Genomic DNA, 21,303 nt, shown 5'->3' with positions numbered 1-21,303 from the left:
ATAAAAAATTGTTCTGGAAAAAAAAAAAAAAACATGGCAAGCAGCAGAGAGAGAAACAGACCACACACACTCTCCTTCCGTGGGCCACGCAGAACACAGTGCACGGGCTCACCAAGGAAGGACCGTCCTTCACTAGTCTGGGATTTGTGACCATTTTTTACATTCTCATGTCATGTGAGGCACATCATCGGGCTCTTTAATCATAACTTTCAAAAGTATAAAAGGAACTACTTTGGTAGTTTTGCTAAAGTCAATGAAAGAAAGCCCTCCCTAAAATGTCCGTATGATTTTGAAAAATCAATCAGAGAGGCCATCCTAATAGGACCTTAAGTTAGAGAGTAAATATATTAAAGCAATTTAGAAATGGAAATGCAGAGACACAACAATCTTCATTTAAACAATGTTCCAGACTCCACCATGGCATAGCTCCTACCTCCGGATTCTTTATGCGGTATCCACCATGCGGGGGATCCTGATTATGTACTCTTTAATGCGCCTCTCCTTTTTTCCTTCTCTTTTTCTTTTACTTCTAGAGTTGAAATAAACAACACCTCTATGCTCAGAACTCTGTTTCCACTGTGATCTCTCTGTCTCTCTGTCTCTGTCTCTCTCTCTCTCTCTCTCTCTGTCTCTCCCTCTCTCTCTCTCTCTCTCTCTCTCTCTCTCACTTGCTCCCTCCCTTTCTTCTTCTTCTTTCCTTCTGTGCCATTCTTCATTTGCCTTATTTGAAACAGAGTCTGATTATGAAACTCTGGAAGGCCTTGCAGTTCACATAAACTGGCCTGGATCCCGGTCTCCCACCTAGGCTTGCCTGAAACCCACAACCGTCCTGCCTCGGTGCCTTGACACATAAATTACAGTCCTGCACCAACACGCCCAGTATTACCTCATTTAAAAAGAAAAAACAAAACACTGCCCAAAGCCCAGAACACATTCTGTAAGAGATTCTCTAAACCATCTGTCGGATTTTACTTTCTACTCAGCACCATCTGAGACTCTGTAAAGAAGGGATTTCATTCAGAGTACCGTTCAAGTGTTGGAACTCAAGACTAAACAAAAAGAAAAGTAAGGAAAAATAGAAGCTGTACTGTGTCACAGAACCTAGGAAAAGTCCACCCACGCATACCCATTATACACTTTGTAGAGATCTGGTAGAACCCCATCAATTTCCACGTCTGATCCTGGCCAAAAGTATGTGCCGGACTTGAACTCCTGACGGTTAGCGGTCACCCAAATCTGGCAAAGAGACAGGAAGGGAGTGAGATATTCACCTTTAAGGAGACAGAAAACAATACCAACCCATTCTTCTTCAGTGGCAGTGCTTTCAAGGTCCCACAATTAGGGTACCATAATCACATATATGAGAGAAGATTCAGGCTGGGTAAAAAGAACCTCAGCACAACCCAAATCTATCCCTAAAGTAAACTGTGTCACCAAAGTTACATATGAGACTGTCAACAGTTGCTGGCACTACAAATGGTAGATCAAATGACTTGCCAAAATTCCTATGCAATTGGTTTATTTCTCTCTGATTAAAATAAGTATGAATGCCAGGTAGTGGTGGCACACTCCTGTAATCCCAGCACTCTGGGAGGCTGAGGCAGTCGGATTTCTGAGTGAGGCCAGCCTGGTCTACAGAGTGAGTTCCAGGACAGCCAGAGCTACACAGAGAAACCCTGTATTGAAAAAATCAAATCCAAAAAACAACAACAACAAAATAAGTATGAATAAAAAACTATTTTAGTAGCCACAAGGACAAGCAGCTTACCGGCTGTCCTTTGTACCACAAAGGGTTGAATTTCTCTTTACTTTTAAGCGAAAAAGAAGCATTCATCCTGGGATCATACATCTTGTTGTCGATTATGCCGTGGGATTCCGGATAAAGCCCCTAAGGAAAGATCAGTTGCAGATCATAGCTCACATTCCAAAACAAACTATCTCATCCCCATCTGAAGTTGAAGTACGTCCTTGAACAGTGCCTCAGCTATATCTTCCTGGTGCAAAGACAGAATGCCTACTCACTGTGACGATGCTGTAATGATTGGGAAACGTCTTGGTTGGGTACACAGGCCTCATGTTTTTAGTGTATGTCCCACAGTTTTCTAGACAGAAGACAAAACAACGACAGACATTGCTATTAGGCATATCACGTTAAGTAATTATCCCAGGATGCAGATCAAGCGGCCATATCAAACTTCAGAACAAGTCAAAAGTAACACAACTGCTAAAAATTTAGTATTAGCCATGAAATAAAAGGTCTTACTTCTCTCTCTTTCTCTCCCTTCCATGTCAGCCAAGCTGGCATGGGATTTGATGTACAGCAAGGGAGAAACTAAACGCCCAGCTTCCTGTCCCATGTCCCCAGTGCTTGGATTACAGATGTCCACCATTACACCTGGTTTATACAGTACTGGGGACTGAACCCGGGGCTTTGTGTGTGCTGGACAAGCACTCTAACCACCTGAGCCTCAACTCCAGACCTTACAGTCTTTGTTAGAAAAACAATAAGCAAAGTGGTTAAGCCAAGTAAGCGGTCATCCTACAAACATCCATATCCTGCACAGATGGACGGATGTAGTAACAGGATGCTTCGTGGGGCCTGATACTGAGTGTTCAAATAGCTAAATAACAGTAAGTGTAAGGACACGTGGTGGTGGCGCTCTCAGCTAAATCCACAAATGAAGACTAAGAAGATGCAGTAGTTAAGGTGACATTGTCCCTGGCTATAAAACACAAACCAGCCATCCATGGAAGACCTTCTTTGTGACATTAAAAACAAAAGGCATGTCAAAGAGAACTGAAGAGTCAGATGCTGCTGGACTTCCCTCGCCTAGCCCTGGGTCTCAGCCTTCTACATACGCTCTACTCTTGGGAATCCTTGAGGTCATGCATACAGTTGACCGCAGCACTTGAAATGCGTTATCTGAAAATGGTCCCAAGATTGGTCCGTGTCTGCCTATGTATGAACTTCCAAGGGCTCTGAGTCACCAGCCACAAGCCCCAACACTCCTGGTTACCCAATGCAGTCGCTTGAGCTAGCTAAGCCTTGATTTGGTTTAAATGTCGCACATGGGTGATTTTAAATTCAGGGCCCATGTTAGGTACCACAGAGACAAGTCTCAGGAAGGGACAGAGGGCTGGCTAACACCTTCCAAATCCACAGGCTTGATTTATGCCAAGGGATGGCTGAAAAGAATATCTTCCAGGCAGTCATTAAAAACCGAAAATGTTAAATTACCACAGCATAATGATATACGTGTGCATTTACTGAGAGTAATTTTGAGGTTTAAAACAGCATCATGTATTTGTATGGACATATTTTGGAATTCCAGAACACTACAACAACTGTGCTTATCTACTTCTATGTCAGACACACAGAACAGGATAATAAGCGTTAAGCACGAACAACTAACAAAGTCTAACAGTTGTCACACCCAACCATGCTCTTCCCACTTCCAATAATGCTGCTAACTCACTGAAGTTAAGACTTAAAGCTTCAGCGAAGACATTAAGAAAAAGCCGTCCTATCTCATCAGTAATTTGGAGATCGTCGTTCAACAGGCATTTTTAATTAAGATAAAGATATTGAAGGTGGGGGCATGCCTATAACCTTGGAACTTGATAAGTAAGGCCCGGAAGATCAGGAATTCAAGGTTATCTGTAACTACACAGCAAGTCTAAGGCTAGCCTGGGTTACATAAGATGTATCAAAATATAAAACACAAAATTGAGTGGATATCCAGTTTGACAGAGTCTACATGAGTTGTATATTAGTTTCCAAAATTGTCAGCTTTTGCAATTCTATTTTAACATGAAAACTCAGGAAGTAAGTAAATATTTTCCCAAAGTTCTCAAGAAGAATAAATATGAGTAGCCACGGTCAAGGGTTAAGATACTAGGACAACCGATTGAGCTAAAAGTATTTTTGGAGCAGTTTCCAAGATCTACAATATCAACACTAGTGGTCTCCCAAGTTCACCGCTTTGCAATGGAGAAGTTTGGTAAAACAGTGAGAGGCTTCACAGTACTTTTCCAAAAACATCTCCCCTCCCTCATCCATCTCCAAAGTCGTGACCCTTCAGTACTCAACTCTGAAGTTACTTACTCAGCTTGCTAATGACAGGAAGAAGTCCACCCCAGGTGTGCAAATATTCAGCTCTGAACCCATCCAAAGAAAACAAGAGAGTAGGGGGCGATTCAAACCTGGTAAAGAGTTTTTTTAAAAAAAAAAAAAAAGCTGTGTAAAGAGACAAAATGAAGACACATCCAATGAGGATGCCCTCTCCCCGGCTCCGCCCTCTCCCCCTGAAGGTCTCGCTATGAGGTCATCATGCAACTGAAGTAATCTGAAAAGTCAGCATGAACACACAAGACCATCCTCCATGCATTTATATTTATATACACATTTTATCAAGGAGTAATTCACATGCCTCTATCATCAATAATAGTTATAAGGATCTATACTATTTTGAGCTACAAACAGAAGCTTTAATCACAGTTTCCCCCATTACAAAAGTTTGGTAGAATGATACTGTCATGTTATACGATTTTCACAGTTTCTAAGAAACTAAATTTGACAAATAAACTACATCTTCCCCATTAATTCTTTTTCTGAACAAACCTCTGCCTCTCCTTCAGTAGATGGTGCCTCATTAGGCATAAAACACATGCTATAATTAGGCTTTGTAGCTTTCTTTTTATACGCTGAGGATCAAATCAGGTCTGTCACCACTAATGCTACGTATCTCTGACTATCAGCTGCACCCCTGGCCGTATTTAATATTTAAGTTCAATATATTTTGAAGAGGTAAGTATGTGGTATGGAAGCTTTAGAGACACGGTGTTTGCATATTTAAACAATAAAGGGACCAGGAATGTTGAAACATGAGTTCAAGAGAGCCACAGAAGGTGTGTACCACAGAAAGCCTGAGAGGGCTCAGAACTTTAAAATCTGAGGGCGAATCAGCTTTCTCTTTCTCTTATCTTCTCAGCTCTCCCATTTTAACCAAACATCCAGACTTAAAAGCAACCACACCAAAGGAAGAACTCTGCTCTACAATTCTCAGTAACTACTCTTGATAACCTAGCCCTCCTGGGTGATTGTAATCAACTGTGTATGGTCTCAGTCACTGCACAAAACCATGTCAATCAACAAAATCCACAAAATCCAGGCCAATGGAACACCAGGTAAATACACTGACATAAAATTTCCCAGAATAACATGCTCTAAATTATAACAGGAGTTCTATTTTCCAGTAAAGAACCTACATTACACTTTAAAACAATGATTGACATTTAGAAAGAAATATAGAACAAGGCTAAAATTTTAGTATATCTTGGCATTTAAAAAACAGCTTAGAGAGGACCCCTCCCCACCCCCAAAAAAAGTCTTCTGATGAAATTATTTAGTTTAGGTTTAGTTTTTGTTTTAACTACTGTTTCAAACAAAAAAAAAGTTTTATGACAAAATAAAAACATGCATAAAAATAAGATAGAAAAAATGTTTAAAGTATTTTAAGTCTAAAAAACTTTTAAACTGGTAAAAAAAAATGTATTTCTGTCAGGTGGTAGCGGTACACACCTTTAATGCCAGCACTACAAAGGCAGAGGCAGGCATATCTCTGAGTTCTAGGCCAACCTGGGCTACAGAGGGAGTTCCAGGACTGTGAGGGCTACACAGAGAATAAATAAAATAAAATAAGTAATTTGACATGAATAGATCAAAAAAGAACACAGATGAATTACAAAACTCATGTAACTTCCTCTCATAGATGTGTTACTTATGCCAAAACTGCATACAATTGCAAAAAAAAAAAAAATTAAAGAACTTCAATTTGCTACTAGTTCAACACCAGAATCCCATACTAGAGTCAAGTGCTCTCTTCCATAGAAGGCTGCAAACGCACCACCCACACTCACTGGTAACAGCACCACCCACACTCACTGGTAACAGCACCACCCACACTCACTGGTAACAGCACCACCCACACTCACTGGTAACAGCCACTATTACTCCTGCCGTGTCTCTCTCTACTAGCTTCCAGAGAGAGGATCATACCACAGTCCTCCGGAAACCAGCAGCAAACACGGTCTCCTGGAAGCAAATGTCTCATCAGCCAATGATTTATTACTATTTTTAATCTTAATTTAGAAAGAGAAAGAAAAGACCCTTCTTAAAAGGGGAAAATATGTATGTCTCGGGACGTGAGCTTACTCTGCTGGGCACTGTGGTGTATCGATGCTTTCACACGCCTCTTCTACCCAACTCTTCTTATCTGGAATATTTTCAAAAAATAAAAATAAGTGAGCACACTTTAAAATGGCAGGAATGCAATGTTTTTCAGACACAGCAACATAGACTCCCCAAAGCAAAACAGACAGACATCATGAGGCATTGACAGTAGACAGATGTCATGAATATAGAGAGTTGTTCTGTTTCAAAGTAACAGTCAACAAGAGAAAACTAAATACTGAACTGCAGGATGCAAATATACCACTCTTCCCCAACCTCTGAATATTCTGTACCCAGGAATTCAACCAACCGTAGTTGAAAATATTTATTTTTTTTGAATTGCATCAGTATTGAACATTATACTTTCATTTCCTAAGTCGAACTGTATACCATTATTTCCATAGCTCCTATATTCCATGGGTACTGTGAGTTATTGCAGATTATTTAAGGTATGTGTGCAGAAATGCACAGGTTATGTGCAAACTATGCAACTTAATATAGAAAGGACTTAGCATTGGTGGACTGAAGTATCCTCACACATACTTGTTATGCAACTTGTCTCTGTGAAACACAGGGACAACTATTCTGTCTTTGTGAGGACTGTTTTCTAAATCTTAGTATTTTCAGCCAGAATGTATAGCTTGTCCCAGCCTCTCTACACAATTGGTACTTTGGTGGCTAAGTTCCCTCACATTTAGACTCCGGTTCTGTTAGAGACTTCAAGACACCTTATAATTCTTGAGCAAAACATTAGAACACTGTTAGCACCCTTCAAAGTAATTTCCTGTCTTCAGCCATTCCACCCTGAATGTGCCTGGTCTCATCATCTAGCGCTCCATGGCCAAGACTGTGCTCCTTTATAACAAGGAAACCTTGGCCAGAACTGGAACAGGATCCTTACTCAAGTATTAGGTATGCAGACACCAACTAAATGGCATAAGGAGGATGGTAGAAAAAAAAAGAATAGAAAATTGGCTTCAGGTAAAATAAGGTCAACCATGTACAGATAGTAACTATCATTCAGCTGGATGACACCACACGTTCTTAGTTCATATAAACATCAGAAACATTCCATAATAAAAGTTTTACAAGTCTTTTTCGGCAAATGTAATTGGCCCATTAATACATCTGCTACTATAATGACAATGAATACAGCTGCTCCTAGAAAAGACAATGCTGATGCAACCCGTCCCCAAAGGCCCTGGAAGACACCAAGCTCCAGGAGAGCCCAGGGAAGGGAAGCTGACCTTGGCACACAGAATTGTAGTTGATGCAACAGTCATTGTGGGTTTTGCAGTCGTCTGCACAGGAGCACACGAATCTGGACAGCCTCTTCTCACCGCACCTGAATTTGTTGCAAGTCCATATATGTGCTAGAAACCAGGTATCAAACAAACAAATAATTACGGTTCAAGTTCAACGCATCTGTAAAGTCAACATCATCTTAGACAAGAGGATAAGATATGATAACTCATTTTATAACTGAGTCCTGAGATTCTGCTTCTGCTCAGACTTTCTGCTCTAACAGATGGCAAACATGCAGGCACCCACCAGTAATATTTCACTAGGAACCTGGAATTTCATTATTTTTAAACTGGGACACATTATCACTATTGTACAAACATAAGAAAATCCTTGATTGTTCCAGCAGCCATTTTCAGGGTTTTCAAAGTTTAATCTAGAACTATACATGCTAGGAAACAACTGTAATTCTAGTATTCAAGAAACAGAGGCAGGAGAATGGCAATTTGGATGCCAGCCAAGGCTACAGAACAAGACTCGTGTGTCAGAAACAAAATGAAATGAATCAAAAAAAAAAACCGCATCCATTAGATATTAGCCCTCTGTCAGATTTAGGGTTGGTGAAGATCCGTTCCCAATCTGTGGGTTGACATTTTATCCTTTTGACAGTGTCCTTTGCCTTACAGAAACTTTGTAATTTTATGAGGTCCCATTTGTCAATTCTTGATCTTAGAGCGTAAGCTATTGGTGTTCTGTTCAGGAACTTTTCCCCTGTGCCTATGCCCTCAAGGGTCTTCCCCAGTTTCTATTAGTTTCAGTGTGACTGGTTTTATGTGGAGGTCCTTGATCCACTTGGAGTTGAGCTTAGTACAAGGAGATAAGAATGGATCAATTCGCATTCTTCTGCATGCTGACCTCCAATTGAACCAGCACCATTTATTGAAAAAGCTGTCTTTTTTCTACTGGATGTTTTCAGCTCCTTTATCAAAGATCAAGTGACCATAGGTGTGTGGATTCATTTCTGGGTCTTCAATTCTATTCCATTGGTCCACTTGCCTGACATTGTACCAATACCATGCAGTTTTTATTACTATTGCTCTGTAGTGATGTTTGAGGTCTGGGATACTGATTCCCCCAGAAGTTCTTTTACTGTTGAGAATAGTTTTAGCTATCCTGGGTTTTTTGTTATTCCAGATGAATTTGAGAATTGCTCTTTCTAACTCTATGAAGAACTGAGTTGGGATTGTGATGGAGATTGCATTGAATCTGTAGATTTCTTTTGGCATGATGGCCATTTTAACTATATTAATCTTGCCAATCCACAAGCATGGAAGATTTTTCCATTTTCTGAGGTCTTCTTCGATTTCCTTCTTCAGAGATCTGAAGTTCTTGTCATATAGGTATTTCACTTGTTTGGTTAGAGTCACCCCAAGATACTTTATGCTGTTTGTGGCTATTGGCACTCAAGAAGGTAGACCTCAGAGAACCAAATAACCCTATTAAAAAGTGGGGTACAGAACTAAACAAAGAAGTTTCACATGAAGAACTTCGGATGGCTGAGAAGCACCTTAAGAAATGTTCAACATCATTAGTCATTAGGGAAATGCAAATCAAATCAACCCTGATATTTCACCTCACACCAGTCAGAATGGCTAAGGTTAAAAACTCAGGAGACAGCAGATGTTGGCGAGGATGTGGAGAAAGAGGAACACTCCTCCACTGCTGGTGGGATTGCAAGATGGTACAACCACTTTGGAAATTAGTCTGGCAGTTCCTCAGAAATCTGGGCATGACACTTTCGGAGGGCCCTGCTATACCACTCCTGTGCATAGACCCAGAGGATTCCCTGGCATGCAATAAGGACACATGCTCCACTATGTTCATAGCAGCCCTAATTATAATAGCCAGAAGCTGGAAAGAACCCAGGTGTCCCTCAATGGAGGAATGGATACAAAAAAAATGTGGTATATATACACAATGGAGTATTATTCAGCCATTAGAAACAATAAATTCATGAAATTCATAGACAAATGGATGGAGCTGGAGAATATCATACTAAGAGAGGCAACTCAGTTGAAAGATCAATCATGGTATGTACTCACTTATAAGTGGATATTAGCCTAGAAACTTGGAATGCCCAAGACATAATCTACATATTAAATGATGTCCAAGAAGAACGGAGGAGTGGCCCCTGGTTCTGGAAAGACTCAGTGCAGAATTATAGGGGAATACCAGGACAGGGAAGTGGGAAGGGGTGGATGGGGGAATAGGGGGAGGAAAGAGGGCTTATGGGACTTTGGGGGAGTGGGAAGCCAGAAAAGGGGAAATCATTTGAAATGTAAATAAAAATATACCAAATAAATATAAAAAAAAAACGCATCCAAACAAACAAACCCCTAAATGTGACTCCTAACTCAATTTTTTGTTTCAATAGTTTTGTTTGTTTGTTTGTTTGTTTGTAGCATGACCCCAACCAGTTCTGAAGCTGAGGCAGGTTTATTTTTTCCCAATCTACTTTTACACTGTTTTAATTACATGCAAGTAATAAGGGCAGTTCTAGGTTGATGAGCAAGCAAGACAATAAATACAAAAATTTGAGGAATAAGCAAGGCAATAAACAAAGTCCTATGACCAACTGTTTCTAAGAACTTATCAGGATGACCAAGATATCTAAGCCTACTTCTGTGTCCTAGCCCAGAGTCAAATACTTGCCTGAAGCCTGCTTCCTTGTTCTAGCCTAAAATCAGATTCCTGCCTCAGCTTACTTCCTTGTCCTGGCCCAATGTCAAATTCCTGCCAAGTGGTCCCCCAAACTTACCACATCTCCCCCTTTTCTATTTCATAAACGAGACTGCACCTGTCTTAGGGGTTCTGACAAGAATGCCTTCCTTATCTATCGAGGAATATGCATTGTCAAAAGCAATGCACTTCTATGTTTGGTTGGTAAGGATCTGTGCAGAACCTACCCATCTCTGACTGCCAGCCTGTTAAATTAATAACCCTGGAGGTCCATTTTTAGTTTCAAGCCATGTATTTTTGCCGCCAGCATATTGCTGTTGTTAAAGCAACTTTTATCACAATGGGCAGGAATAAAAGTATCCCCAGGCCAAGGACTAGCATGATCAAGCTATATAAGCCATTCTTGAAGTTTGACCATTATGGAAATACTGACTTCAGGCCATGAATAATTTTATCAGCAGATCTGTAGCATCAAAGCTCAACAGAGCAGCATTTTTTTAAAATTCATAATCTCATTATGCAAGTCAAAACATCCAGAGGTGTTAGAATTATAATACCATGCAAGTGTCTTTGAACTTTTTCCCAAATTATAGTAACTATCATTGCAAATTTTAGAATACAAATCCATTGGTATTTGGCATGACAACTGAGATGCCTTCTTACTTTTAAATGATGAACCTCCTCTCCAATAATTTGAAGAATATAAAGAGCATCAATCCCTTGTTCCAAATGCCTATCTAAATTCTCTTGAACACTCAGAGCATTAGTAACATTTTTTTGCTAACTGATTAACAAAAGTAGCTGTCTTAACTTCTGTGTCAAAGCAATTACAGAAGCAGTGATGTAATTAAAGAAATTAAAACTGTTATACCAGCAATAATCAAGCCCACTACTCTTGCTTCTTCTGCTTAAAGCTGGACTCACTTCTTACAGTTCCTGAAAGCTTTTTTTTCAGAATACCAAAGTCCTTTAATATTCACAGGCAATAAAACAAAGCTGGTTAATAGATCACCATCACAGACATGCCAAGTTTCAGTACACTGACATAATTAGGAAGTGTACAATCAATACAACTTACATTAAATACTGTAGAAGAAACAAAAGTAATTTTAACACAATCAAATAATAAAAGAACAGGAGCTTTAACACATGCACTAACACTTGTTTGAAGTCCAGATCCTGTCCCAATTTTATTTATTGCTAATACAACAGTTTTATTTTTAAAAATGTTCAGTAAATAGGCAAGAATTCTTTCCTTAATAGATCCATAATGAAAATATTTCACATTTCTCTTAGGGCTACATTAAAAAAAAATAAGCCACAAGTTTGGTACACATTAAATACACGCACAATTTTGTTATGCATAAAGCATTTAACAAAGATGAAGTAAGTGAAGATTTTTAAGTGTTGAAAAAGAAAGGCTACAGTAGAAAACATATACATTCTGAAGTAGGAAAGAAGATACAAAGTTGGGTATGGTGGAGATACGCCTTTGACCTCTGTACTCTGGGCAGAGGCAGGTGAATCTCTGTGAGTTCAAGTCTAGCCTGGTCTACATAGCAAGTTCCAGAATGTGAGTTTAAGTCTAGCCTGGTCTACATAGCAAGACCAGGGTTACATAGTGAAACCTTGTTTCAATAAACAAACAAACGAATGAATGGTGTCTAGAAAAGGAAAAAACATTGCGTTAATCCAACCACAGACAGGATGATGCACAGCTTCCTGGAGATCTTTTCCTGACACCCATGACTCTGCCCCTTCCCAACTCTATGCCCGGTAACCCCGCCCCTTCCGGACTCCACTCCCCCCAGTAACCACACCCCTTTCGGACTCCACTCCTCCCTGTAACCCCGCCTCTTCCGGACTCCACTCCTCCCGGTAACCCCGCCCCTTCCTCCACCATATTTACTTGGTTCTACACAGGTCTCCTGGAAATCCAGACAGCAGTTCCCAAGGGTGACACAGGCAGCATCACAGCGACAGTTGCCAAATGTCCTTTCAAAGCAGCGGCCTTTGCAACTTTTTACTGAAAATTGTAAATAAGTCAGGTGGTGTCAATCACAAAATTACAAGGCGTGCACCAGCTAAGGCATACCCGAGTCAAGATGCCACCACCACTATGGAATGTAACTCACACCTGTCGCTTGGAAATCAGGACATTTTACAAGGAGAAACTAGAGTGAGGAAACTAACTTTCCTAGAACTATCTGAGGAAGAGCTGGGGCCTGGTATCACAGTAACTGCTGTCTCTTCATATGCGTCTGGCAACTGTTAAAACAGTGCTCACGACGCTTCCCTGAGCTCAGATTAAAATAGCTATTTTTCAGTCTCCTTGCTGTGAGGTGAATTAGTTCATTTTGTGAACAAATGCACAGGTAACATAAATGCCGACCTTTTCAATTGTATTAAGTTTGAGGATATCTGCTTTATGGTGTCCTAACCAGACAGGTAAAATAGGCATATTTCAGATAATCACTAAACATTTAGATGAGTAAAATTCTAATAGCAGGATAGTTGAACAGGACAAAAATGTATTCAGTTTTGAAAACTGAATCACCAGCCGGGAGGTGGTGGCGCACGCCTTTAATCCCAGCACTTGGGAGGCAGAGGCAGGTGGATTTCTGAGTTCGAGGCCAGCCTGGTCTACAGAGTGAGTTCCAGGACAGCCAGGACTACACAGAGAAACCCTGTCTCGAAAAACCAAAACAAAATAAAGAAAAATAAAACTGAATCACCATATGGTATGGGGCGGGGCACTACCAATTCAAAAGAATGACCACTGAAATTGCCCGTGGTTTGCTTTCATATATTTTCTATATGGTGGTTTTGCGGTGCTGTACAGAGCCTGCTCTCGATATTGGGAAAACACAATTAGAAGTGTAATGATTTCATTACTACTTTGAAACTAGCAATAGCAGAAATACATAAAGCTCTCCTGAGATTCCGGTCACTTAGGGATGCTAACTGGTCTCCTAGTAACCTCCAGAGCTGCTTTAGCAACCAATCCTTGGGGCTTGGAGGAACTTCTGGTCACGTCTTCATGGGTTTTGGAGGGGAGGGTTGTTTTTGGTCACAGACTCTATTCCACATTTTCATATAAACATTTGTAAGGAAAAAATACTTTGTGTGGCCAAAATAAGATAAGACTCTAGGAAGAATGCTTAAACCAGCATCAAATGAAATTTTCCACATCTGTGGAGTATGCACAGGACTCGGAGATTGCAGTTATCTCAATCATGTCATAATGCTGAATACACACACACACACATACATACAGATGTAAGCATACAGATGTACACATACAGAGAAACACGCAGAGACACATACACACAGAGAAGCACATAGACACACATACCCACATACATCCACAGGTGCACAGACACACAGAACCCCACAGCATTAATTACCTTCTTTGGCGCAGCTCGGTTTCAACCCAAATATACAACCAAGAATAGTTGTTAACACACATACTGACAAAACCTGTAAGGAGAGAAAAAGACTGTTAGAGTCTTCTGACATCCTCCTATTCCCCCCTCCCAACTTCATCCCTTTCAGCGTTTCTGACTTTGCTAGTGAGGATGTTTCCAGATGTGGCAGCCGATCACAGGGACAGGTTTGCTTTTGGGACATTTCAAACCACATACTTGAGATTTAAGTCCTGTTCTGAGATTGTGATAAACGTCACTCAGCAACTTCCTAAATCATCCAAAGACAATGTAATGAGGCAAACACTTGGCTAACACCAAGGAATTAGCCAGAAGAAAGTTGTAATCCTTAAAAGAAGAAAAATCTATTATGAAACTCCACTTCCTACTGCTGTCTAGGAAACGTTCCAGGCCTCTCTTAGCTGTGAACTCACAAACCTAAACCTAGCACAGCACCCTCGAATGCACCATGCGTGGCCGTGGGCATGGCTACTGGGCCACAACATTGCCATGAGCTGGCAGCAGGTGCTGGAGGGGAAGCTCATGAGGTCTAAGCATCCCCTTCTCCCTCCCCATGATTCCTGCCTTTAATATTTAAAACGAAGTAGACTGAGTTTGGAACCCCTAACGTCAGTAACAGGTTTTGATGGTCAGAAGACAAAGGAGGAAGGTAACTCACAAAACAATCTCCTGCCCACCTTTTTCAAGTTGGCATTTCCTTCAGAACACCCTGGAATTTCAGGTCCCAGGGCACTTCAGCATTCGCAGACAAAGGAGTGTGAGCAAAGGTGCTATGTGACTACTGGAAGAGTGAGTGCGACCCTCTGGAGCTCCGGAGCGTGAGAGGGAGGGCGAAGACAAGCACCCTAGACACAGACACAGCAGTCTCCCTTCATCAGTGCCTTCACTTCCCAATTAGAGCTTCCCACAGTCAACCATCATTGGAAAATATTAAAAGGAAAATTGTAGAAATAACAATTTTTTTAAATCGTACACTGTTCTGAGTAGACATAGAATGTATCGTTGTGCTGTCTCTCCCCAGACATGCACCATTTTCTCTTACGTATCTATGCTGTGTGCACTGTCAGTTTTATGAGTATACCCTGGCAGAGTACTGTAGTGCTTGCATTCAGGGAGCGTATGATAGCAGCCTAGGGCCATGTCCCAGAGCCTCCTCTATCTGCCTTGCTGCATCTCATCACAAGCAAGGCGAGGACAGTACAAATAGATATTTTGAGAAGAGTCAAATTTAGCTTCTATGACATTACATTGTTATGACTGTTTTATTATTGTTTTGATGTTATTTTATTAGTTTCGATGTAAATATGTGTCTACTTTTTAAGTTAGTCTTTATTAGGTGGATGAATACAGAGAAAATATAAGATACAGATGATACATAGATAGATATAAATATAACTATATAAATGATGTAGATATAGAGTCCAGTACTACCCCAGTTTCAGGTATCCATTGAGGTATTGTATAAACTTGCAGATCTTCTATTTGTATATGTATAGTCTTGCATATTCTTGGTATAACTATGAACATAGCAATAAAAATGGGCATTTATCAGAGGACGACGTGAATAGTAGCTATCTAAGGAAAAATGAAACAATAAAATACCAGAAAAGGCACTGATGGAATCCTCTGGAAGTGTTATATGCTGACATAAATATGGGATGCCACAAGAAGGCAACTAGCACACATCTATTCGAAATATCAAAACCTCTTTGGCTGCAAACTGTCTGTATAGAGGATAAGCTAGCAGAACTGCTGATCGATATTTCACACACTGGAGTCGCAAACACGAAGCAGTAGAGAACTAAAGTCTGTCTTGTAGAATCCATCTAGAGCAGTTTAGACTCATGTGCCTGTTCCCCTCCCATCCTTTATATAACTTACAGTACAAAATAAAGATGGCTTTGTGCTGTGAAGAGTCCTTTTCCTTCTTCCTGTGTTCACACTGCTCCCCCACTGTGATCCCTCACTAATGATTTTACTGTCGCTTTTCCTGGGGCTCCCCATTCTTATGGGCACAGTCACTCTCTCATATACGCCCACACAGCAGTCTTCACGCCTTTCCTCCGCCTTCCTGTCTTCATCCAAACTGTGGTAATCAATGTCAGCAGTCAACGGGTAATGTCAACAGTCTCACATAAGCCACGCCCTCCAAAACTCCATCTACATTTTGTTTGAATTTCGATTCCAGCACTATAATTTTTCTGCTCATTTCTGTACTTGCTTTATCAATCAACTGCCTTTTCAATTGCAGACTGTTACAGAATGTCACATAGGCATTACCCTGGTTGCCAAGGTAACAGCACAAACACACAGTGCTTTCTGTGCATGAACTGACAGACAGGTGCCTGTCGACCAGTCACTGACAGACTCTGAAATGCACGATAGGACTAGCTACTGATGATCCACATCTATAGTTCTCTGCCCACTACTGCGCTAGCAACAAAGTTAGTATTTCATGCAATTATTGGATGTTAATATACCTAAATCTTAAACAATGTTGTTGGCAAACCAGTGTTATCTAAACCATGGCAAGTGAAATTGTACTTACCAGAGAACCAGGAAAACAGCACTGCCTATACAGTTAAAGGCAGGAAATGATTATCTGAGCACAGTTATTTCAAAACTGTACTCAACAAACAAAAGAACAGAACAGAAAAACTAGTTCAAAAAGTCACATTCTGGGATCAGTGGTTAAGAGGACTGACTGCTTTTCCAGAGGTCCTGAGTTCGATTCCCAGCAACCACATGGTGACTCACCACCATCTGTATTGGGATCCGATGCCCTATTCTGGTGTGTCTGAAGACAGCTACACTATACTCATAAACAAATAAATAAATCTTTTTTAAAAAGTCACGTTCTTTTCTATTCTGTGGAAGCATCTCCAGGAGTTAGCCTCAGAGACGGATGTAACAGAAGACTATGTAAAATTAAAAATAAAAAAGTAAAAGACCCACTCATATGCCAAGAGCCTGGGTGATAGGAAGCGGAAGCAGCTCACGGTCGGTCAAGCAGGGAGCACTACTGGGGATGAGGGAGTCATGGCAGAGCTCTGGTGTAATGATCAGGACAGGGACTGCACCGTGGGGAAGGGTGGCAGTAAAGGCAAGGATGAGGACAACCAAGTGTTCAGGAACAGAAAGGGAATGACCTTCAGGTGCCGGCAGCCCAGCTTGACCTATCTAGATCACAAAGGACCTTAAAGGCATGAACGTCTAGGAATGCGGTGGGAAACTGGCTGAAAACTTGGCACAGCCTGGGAACTGGGAAGGGAGAATCGGCAAAGCAGAAAGGCAGACTTGGGAGTCGACGCGTGGGTGGAATAGCTAAACAGGATCAAGCAGACTTGAGCCCTTGTGTGGGAGAAATGGAGGGAAAAGGACAGAATGGAGAGAGTTGACTGCAAGCCACCATTTAAACTGTGCCCATCGGTTTAACCATGTAACAGGTAACCGTGCATCTGTGACGCCCTGCCCGCTTATTAACTACCAGAAGGTGCACACTTATCTTTTCATACTTAGTTCTTCATTGTTCCTTGTTCATTAAGTTCCTTGTAATTGCATTTTATAATATAATGTGTAACACAGAATTAAAACATGCGTACATAAGAAGAAAATGTTCTTCATGCATCTTTACACACACACACACACACACACACACACACACACAAACACACACAAACTAAAATTGCAGTGTCTGTTATTCTATCGTACCTGGTTGAGGCCATTTTAGTGGAAAATTTCCCTGGAACATTTTCAAAGCATTGAACTCTTCTGACATAGTTTTTCTTCTCAACGTAGATTCATCTGAGGTCAGAGTCCACTGGGCATTTATTTTCATATTCTTTATTATGTGTGTGAATGTATCACCTGCATGTGTGTATAAGCACCCTGATGCTCACAGGGACCAGAAGATGACACCGGATCTCTGAAGTTACAAATGGTTGTGAGGACTGTGAGCACGCTGGGAACTGAACCCAGGTCCACCTCGCTAACCCCTCCCTCACCTTTGTTTTCCTCTGAAACTATTCAGACTCTTTTATATTTTGATATTTTCAATTTATAACTTGAATAATTAAATTTATATTTTGATGGTTTCTTGAAAATTATAGAAAAATATCTCCTGGAAATCTGAGACGCATGAAGTAACAAAACAAAGTTGTTGAAATGTTTTGCCTCTATATTAAAGGATATTTATTTATTTATTTAGCTTCCTGCTTGTTTAATAAGAGTCCTTAACTAAATATAAATGATTAGGTTTTTCTTTGACATTATGTGAGACCAAAAAAACCCATATTTTTACAAAGCTCATTTTTCTCAGACTTTTTCAAACACGCTAGCATTAATTTTATATTGCATTTACCTATAAATTAGTGTGTGTGTATGTGTGTGTGTGTGTGTGTACATGCACACGCATGAGGGTCAGTTCTCAACTTCCACAAGTGGGTCCCTAGGATCTAACCCAGATCTTTAAGCTTGGTAGCAAGTGCCTGTCCCCACTGGGCCGTCTCGCCAGCTCCATATTAGCATTAGCTTAATTTTCATCATTCTTTTTATATCAAGTATTCACCAAGATCTGAATGCCTACTTGTGTGTATTCTCTGCACTGACGGCCAGAACCACAATGGAAGCAACTCTGAGTCTCTGAAGAGATAAAATGGGGGGGGGGGGGGGGGAGGGAAGAATGGGCATTCAAATAAATTAACACGACAGAATTTGACAAGAGCTACAGTAGAAAATCGCAAAAGATGCCGACATACTGGTAGCCTCCGTCCCGTGGAGAGCCAAAAGGAGAGGTAACAAGGCTACAAAAAGATATTTGGAGGGAAAAGTAATTTCCTTCTGTATCGATGAACAAGTGTTTATCAGTCTGCAGTGTGTGACAAAATGAGGTTCAACAAAAAAGCACAAAAGCACACAGAAGACACTGTAGTGAGATCCTGCATCTCAGAGCAACAGTCTGGTGAGCAGAACTCCAGAAGAAGCCTCACATCAATGGAAAAGACACAAACTAGCAAGAGGCAACCTCACAGTCAACTGACAGAATCGCAGTACATGCTCCCGGGTCTCCAGAAGCCCGGCGCAGATATAGACTCTGAGAAGATAACAGTAACACCTGTCCCTTCCACAGCACATCCTAACGTTCTCTCAGCTTCTATATTGAGTCACTTAATCCTCCCAAGAGCATTATCTCAGAGTGATTATGATGATTGCACCTGTTTAAGGAAACCGAACTCTGGAGAAATGGATAATTCTCCAAGGATCATGGAGTTTAATCAAGTGGCAAGACAGAAATTCAATGAGGAGTGGGGCACAGAGGTTGTGGAAGAGACCTGGAGATGGGGAGATCTTGACGCCTTCAGCTACAGAAGTAACATAAATGGATTGTTCTAGAAACTTCTAGAAAAGTCTTCCAGCAGCATCCTGGAAGGCCGTGGTGTGAATCCGCGTGGTCTCACACCAAGATGAGGTCTCGGCTTCACTGTGGGCGGGCTCTTTGCTCTCTGCTCCTCTAGACCAGAGTCTCCTCACGTTACAGGAACCCGGACCTCAGGCATGGGTTTGTTTATTTGCCCGTCTCTAACTGCCTGTGAGCTCCAGGCAGCTATAGACATATTTATTTACTTCTGTGCTCTCCACACCTAACACGGCGCCTTGCACACATTAAACCCCCAAGCCGAAAACCAGCAAGCAGAGCCGGACTAAAAACATAATTTGGGAAAAGAAGCAGAACTCCCCCTTTTCCCACATTTCACTTGACCCAGGCGGTGCATTTGTTAAGTGTCTTTATGCCTGATCCATATAAAAGATACCAACAATAAATACATTACAAATTTTTCAGAAATGGACGACTGTTGTATTTGCCGTCCAAGCGTAACAGGTGAGAAGGGATCATGGGAATGGATTATTGCCGATGAGGTCTTAAACCTTAGGCCAAACTGCAAGAGAAATTAAAAAACAAAATAAACCCAGCCCTGCAAGAAATCAGACCTCAGCGGCATTTTAGTCTTCTGGGGACTCCAGCACGGGGATTGTATCTAGAGGGAAGTAAGTCCGACTCCTTCAGGACACACAAAGGCTAACGATTTATTGGAGATCTTGTAAGTATTGTGAAGTCCAAGTATAAATTATAATCTTCCTCTGGCGCTCTTTCCAGGCAGGGGCTGATGCCCCTTTGAGTCTATTACCCACACGCGGACACCTCTCTTCCGTCGTTGACTTATCGGTAGATCCTCCCTGGCTAGAGTGGAATGGTGTGTGAAGACCCTCCTGAGCTACAGTGAGGTTGTGTGGTAAGGTACTCATGTTACTGGAAATGGGAGTAAGAGGCCGAAAGCCTGAACAAGCACATCACCTGGGCAAACCTCGCGCTCAGATCCCCCTCTGAACGCTAACACTGAAAAAGCACACACCTGCCTGGCAAAGAGTCCCAGCTTCAGACAGGGTGGTTCAAAGCCAAGTTACTGAATCAGTGCTTCCCTGGACAACACTTCCACTGTGTGGTACAGACCAGGGAATAGAGCCAAGCCAGTGCCTCCGGGGGCTTACATTATAGCAACGTCTAGAAAACTGGCATCCATGAGGCCTAGGAATGCTTCACGGGATCGCTGAGACTTCTGGCTTCTGTTCTGTTTGATTTTTCTACCTATAAAAGGGCCAAGTCCTGAACATAACACACAAGAAGTTCCCAGACATGCCTGGGGCTAGAGATAAATCAGAGTTCCCAAGGAGAGCATCCCAGATGCTGAGAGAACCAAGCCACCCAGAGAGTCTTCCGGGAGAACAATCTATCACACTGTCATGAACATTGAACAACGTAGAATTGGTTGACTTTCAACTTTCCCAAGCCGACCCCTCATGAGTGAAGACCATTGGCCTGCAGCCAATGGAAACCTGACAACAGAAAATCCCGTGCGAGCATTTATTTACTAACTCAACACAGCACAGTTGGCTGGACCGGTCTTGCAGACAGAGCTCTATCAGATTATAAACTGCAATTAAGAATCAAAAAAAGGTGTTGGCACCTAGGATACTTAACACCTACATCACTATGTCTTTGCTTTTTGATGAACTACTTTGGTAAATTTGCGCTTGAAGAAAGGACTGAAAGCCTTCTATTTAGAAAGCAAATTATAATTTTAAAAAGATTTAGGAAGGACCCATTAAAAGGAAATATCAAATCTAAAGGCTAGCCTTAAAAAATAGAAAAGAAACAACACAAATTAAACTATCAGCATATCCTTCATATTAGAGCCGGACCCAGTTAACAGAGCTCAGAACTGTGGGTAGTCACAAAGGCCACCACAAAGGCCAAGCCTCTAAGCTGAACTAAGACACAAACTACATTTAAGATGTGATGTTTCTGAGCAACAAGCACCCTCCCACCACCCTCCCCGGCATAATACAGCACTACCTATGAGTCTACTTCTCCCCACAACTTAATCTCTTACATCTTGTAAGGGTGAGGGCTCTCCCTTGAACATGGGCCGCTGGAATAAACTACGAGGCCTGGAGCATCTGTTCCTCAGACACAGAAGAGGAAAGTCACTGGAGCTCACCTTTGCCATGACCTTCCAATGAGAGATCTGTTGGGGAGATCTGCAGAGGATGGAGTTATCTACTGTCCTCTTGTGTTCAATCCTTTGT

The 21,303-nt window shown here is 41.4% G+C and overlaps 1 protein-coding gene across 2 annotated transcripts in view; it reads right to left on the bottom strand.

Annotated features, from left to right (window-relative positions):
• The window catches only part of Enpp1 (ectonucleotide pyrophosphatase/phosphodiesterase 1), a 67,955-nt gene that overhangs the window by 25,105 nt on the left and 21,547 nt on the right, over positions 1-21,303 (bottom strand). Inside the window, exons 2-9 of one of the 2 annotated variants that reach the window (XM_052169788.1) lie at positions 13,621-13,693; positions 12,123-12,239; positions 7,480-7,605; positions 6,215-6,275; positions 4,106-4,203; positions 2,023-2,102; positions 1,769-1,888; positions 1,127-1,236 (exon numbers count right to left, since the gene is read on the bottom strand). In XM_052169788.1, the coding sequence (XP_052025748.1) occupies positions 1,127-1,236; positions 1,769-1,888; positions 2,023-2,102; positions 4,106-4,203; positions 6,215-6,275; positions 7,480-7,605; positions 12,123-12,239; positions 13,621-13,693 (785 nt within the window). Of the gene's footprint in view, positions 1-1,126; positions 1,237-1,768; positions 1,889-2,022; positions 2,103-4,105; positions 4,204-6,214; positions 6,276-7,479; positions 7,606-12,122; positions 12,240-13,620; positions 13,694-21,303 lie in introns of those variants that run through there. The other variant, XM_052169789.1, reaches the window with a different exon arrangement.

This window comes from Apodemus sylvaticus, chromosome 23, assembly GCF_947179515.1.
Source record: "Apodemus sylvaticus chromosome 23, mApoSyl1.1, whole genome shotgun sequence".
NCBI lineage: Eukaryota > Metazoa > Chordata > Mammalia > Rodentia > Muridae > Apodemus > Apodemus sylvaticus.
Note: the sequence above shows the minus strand (reverse complement) of the source record. Positions and strands in the feature narration are given on the sequence as shown.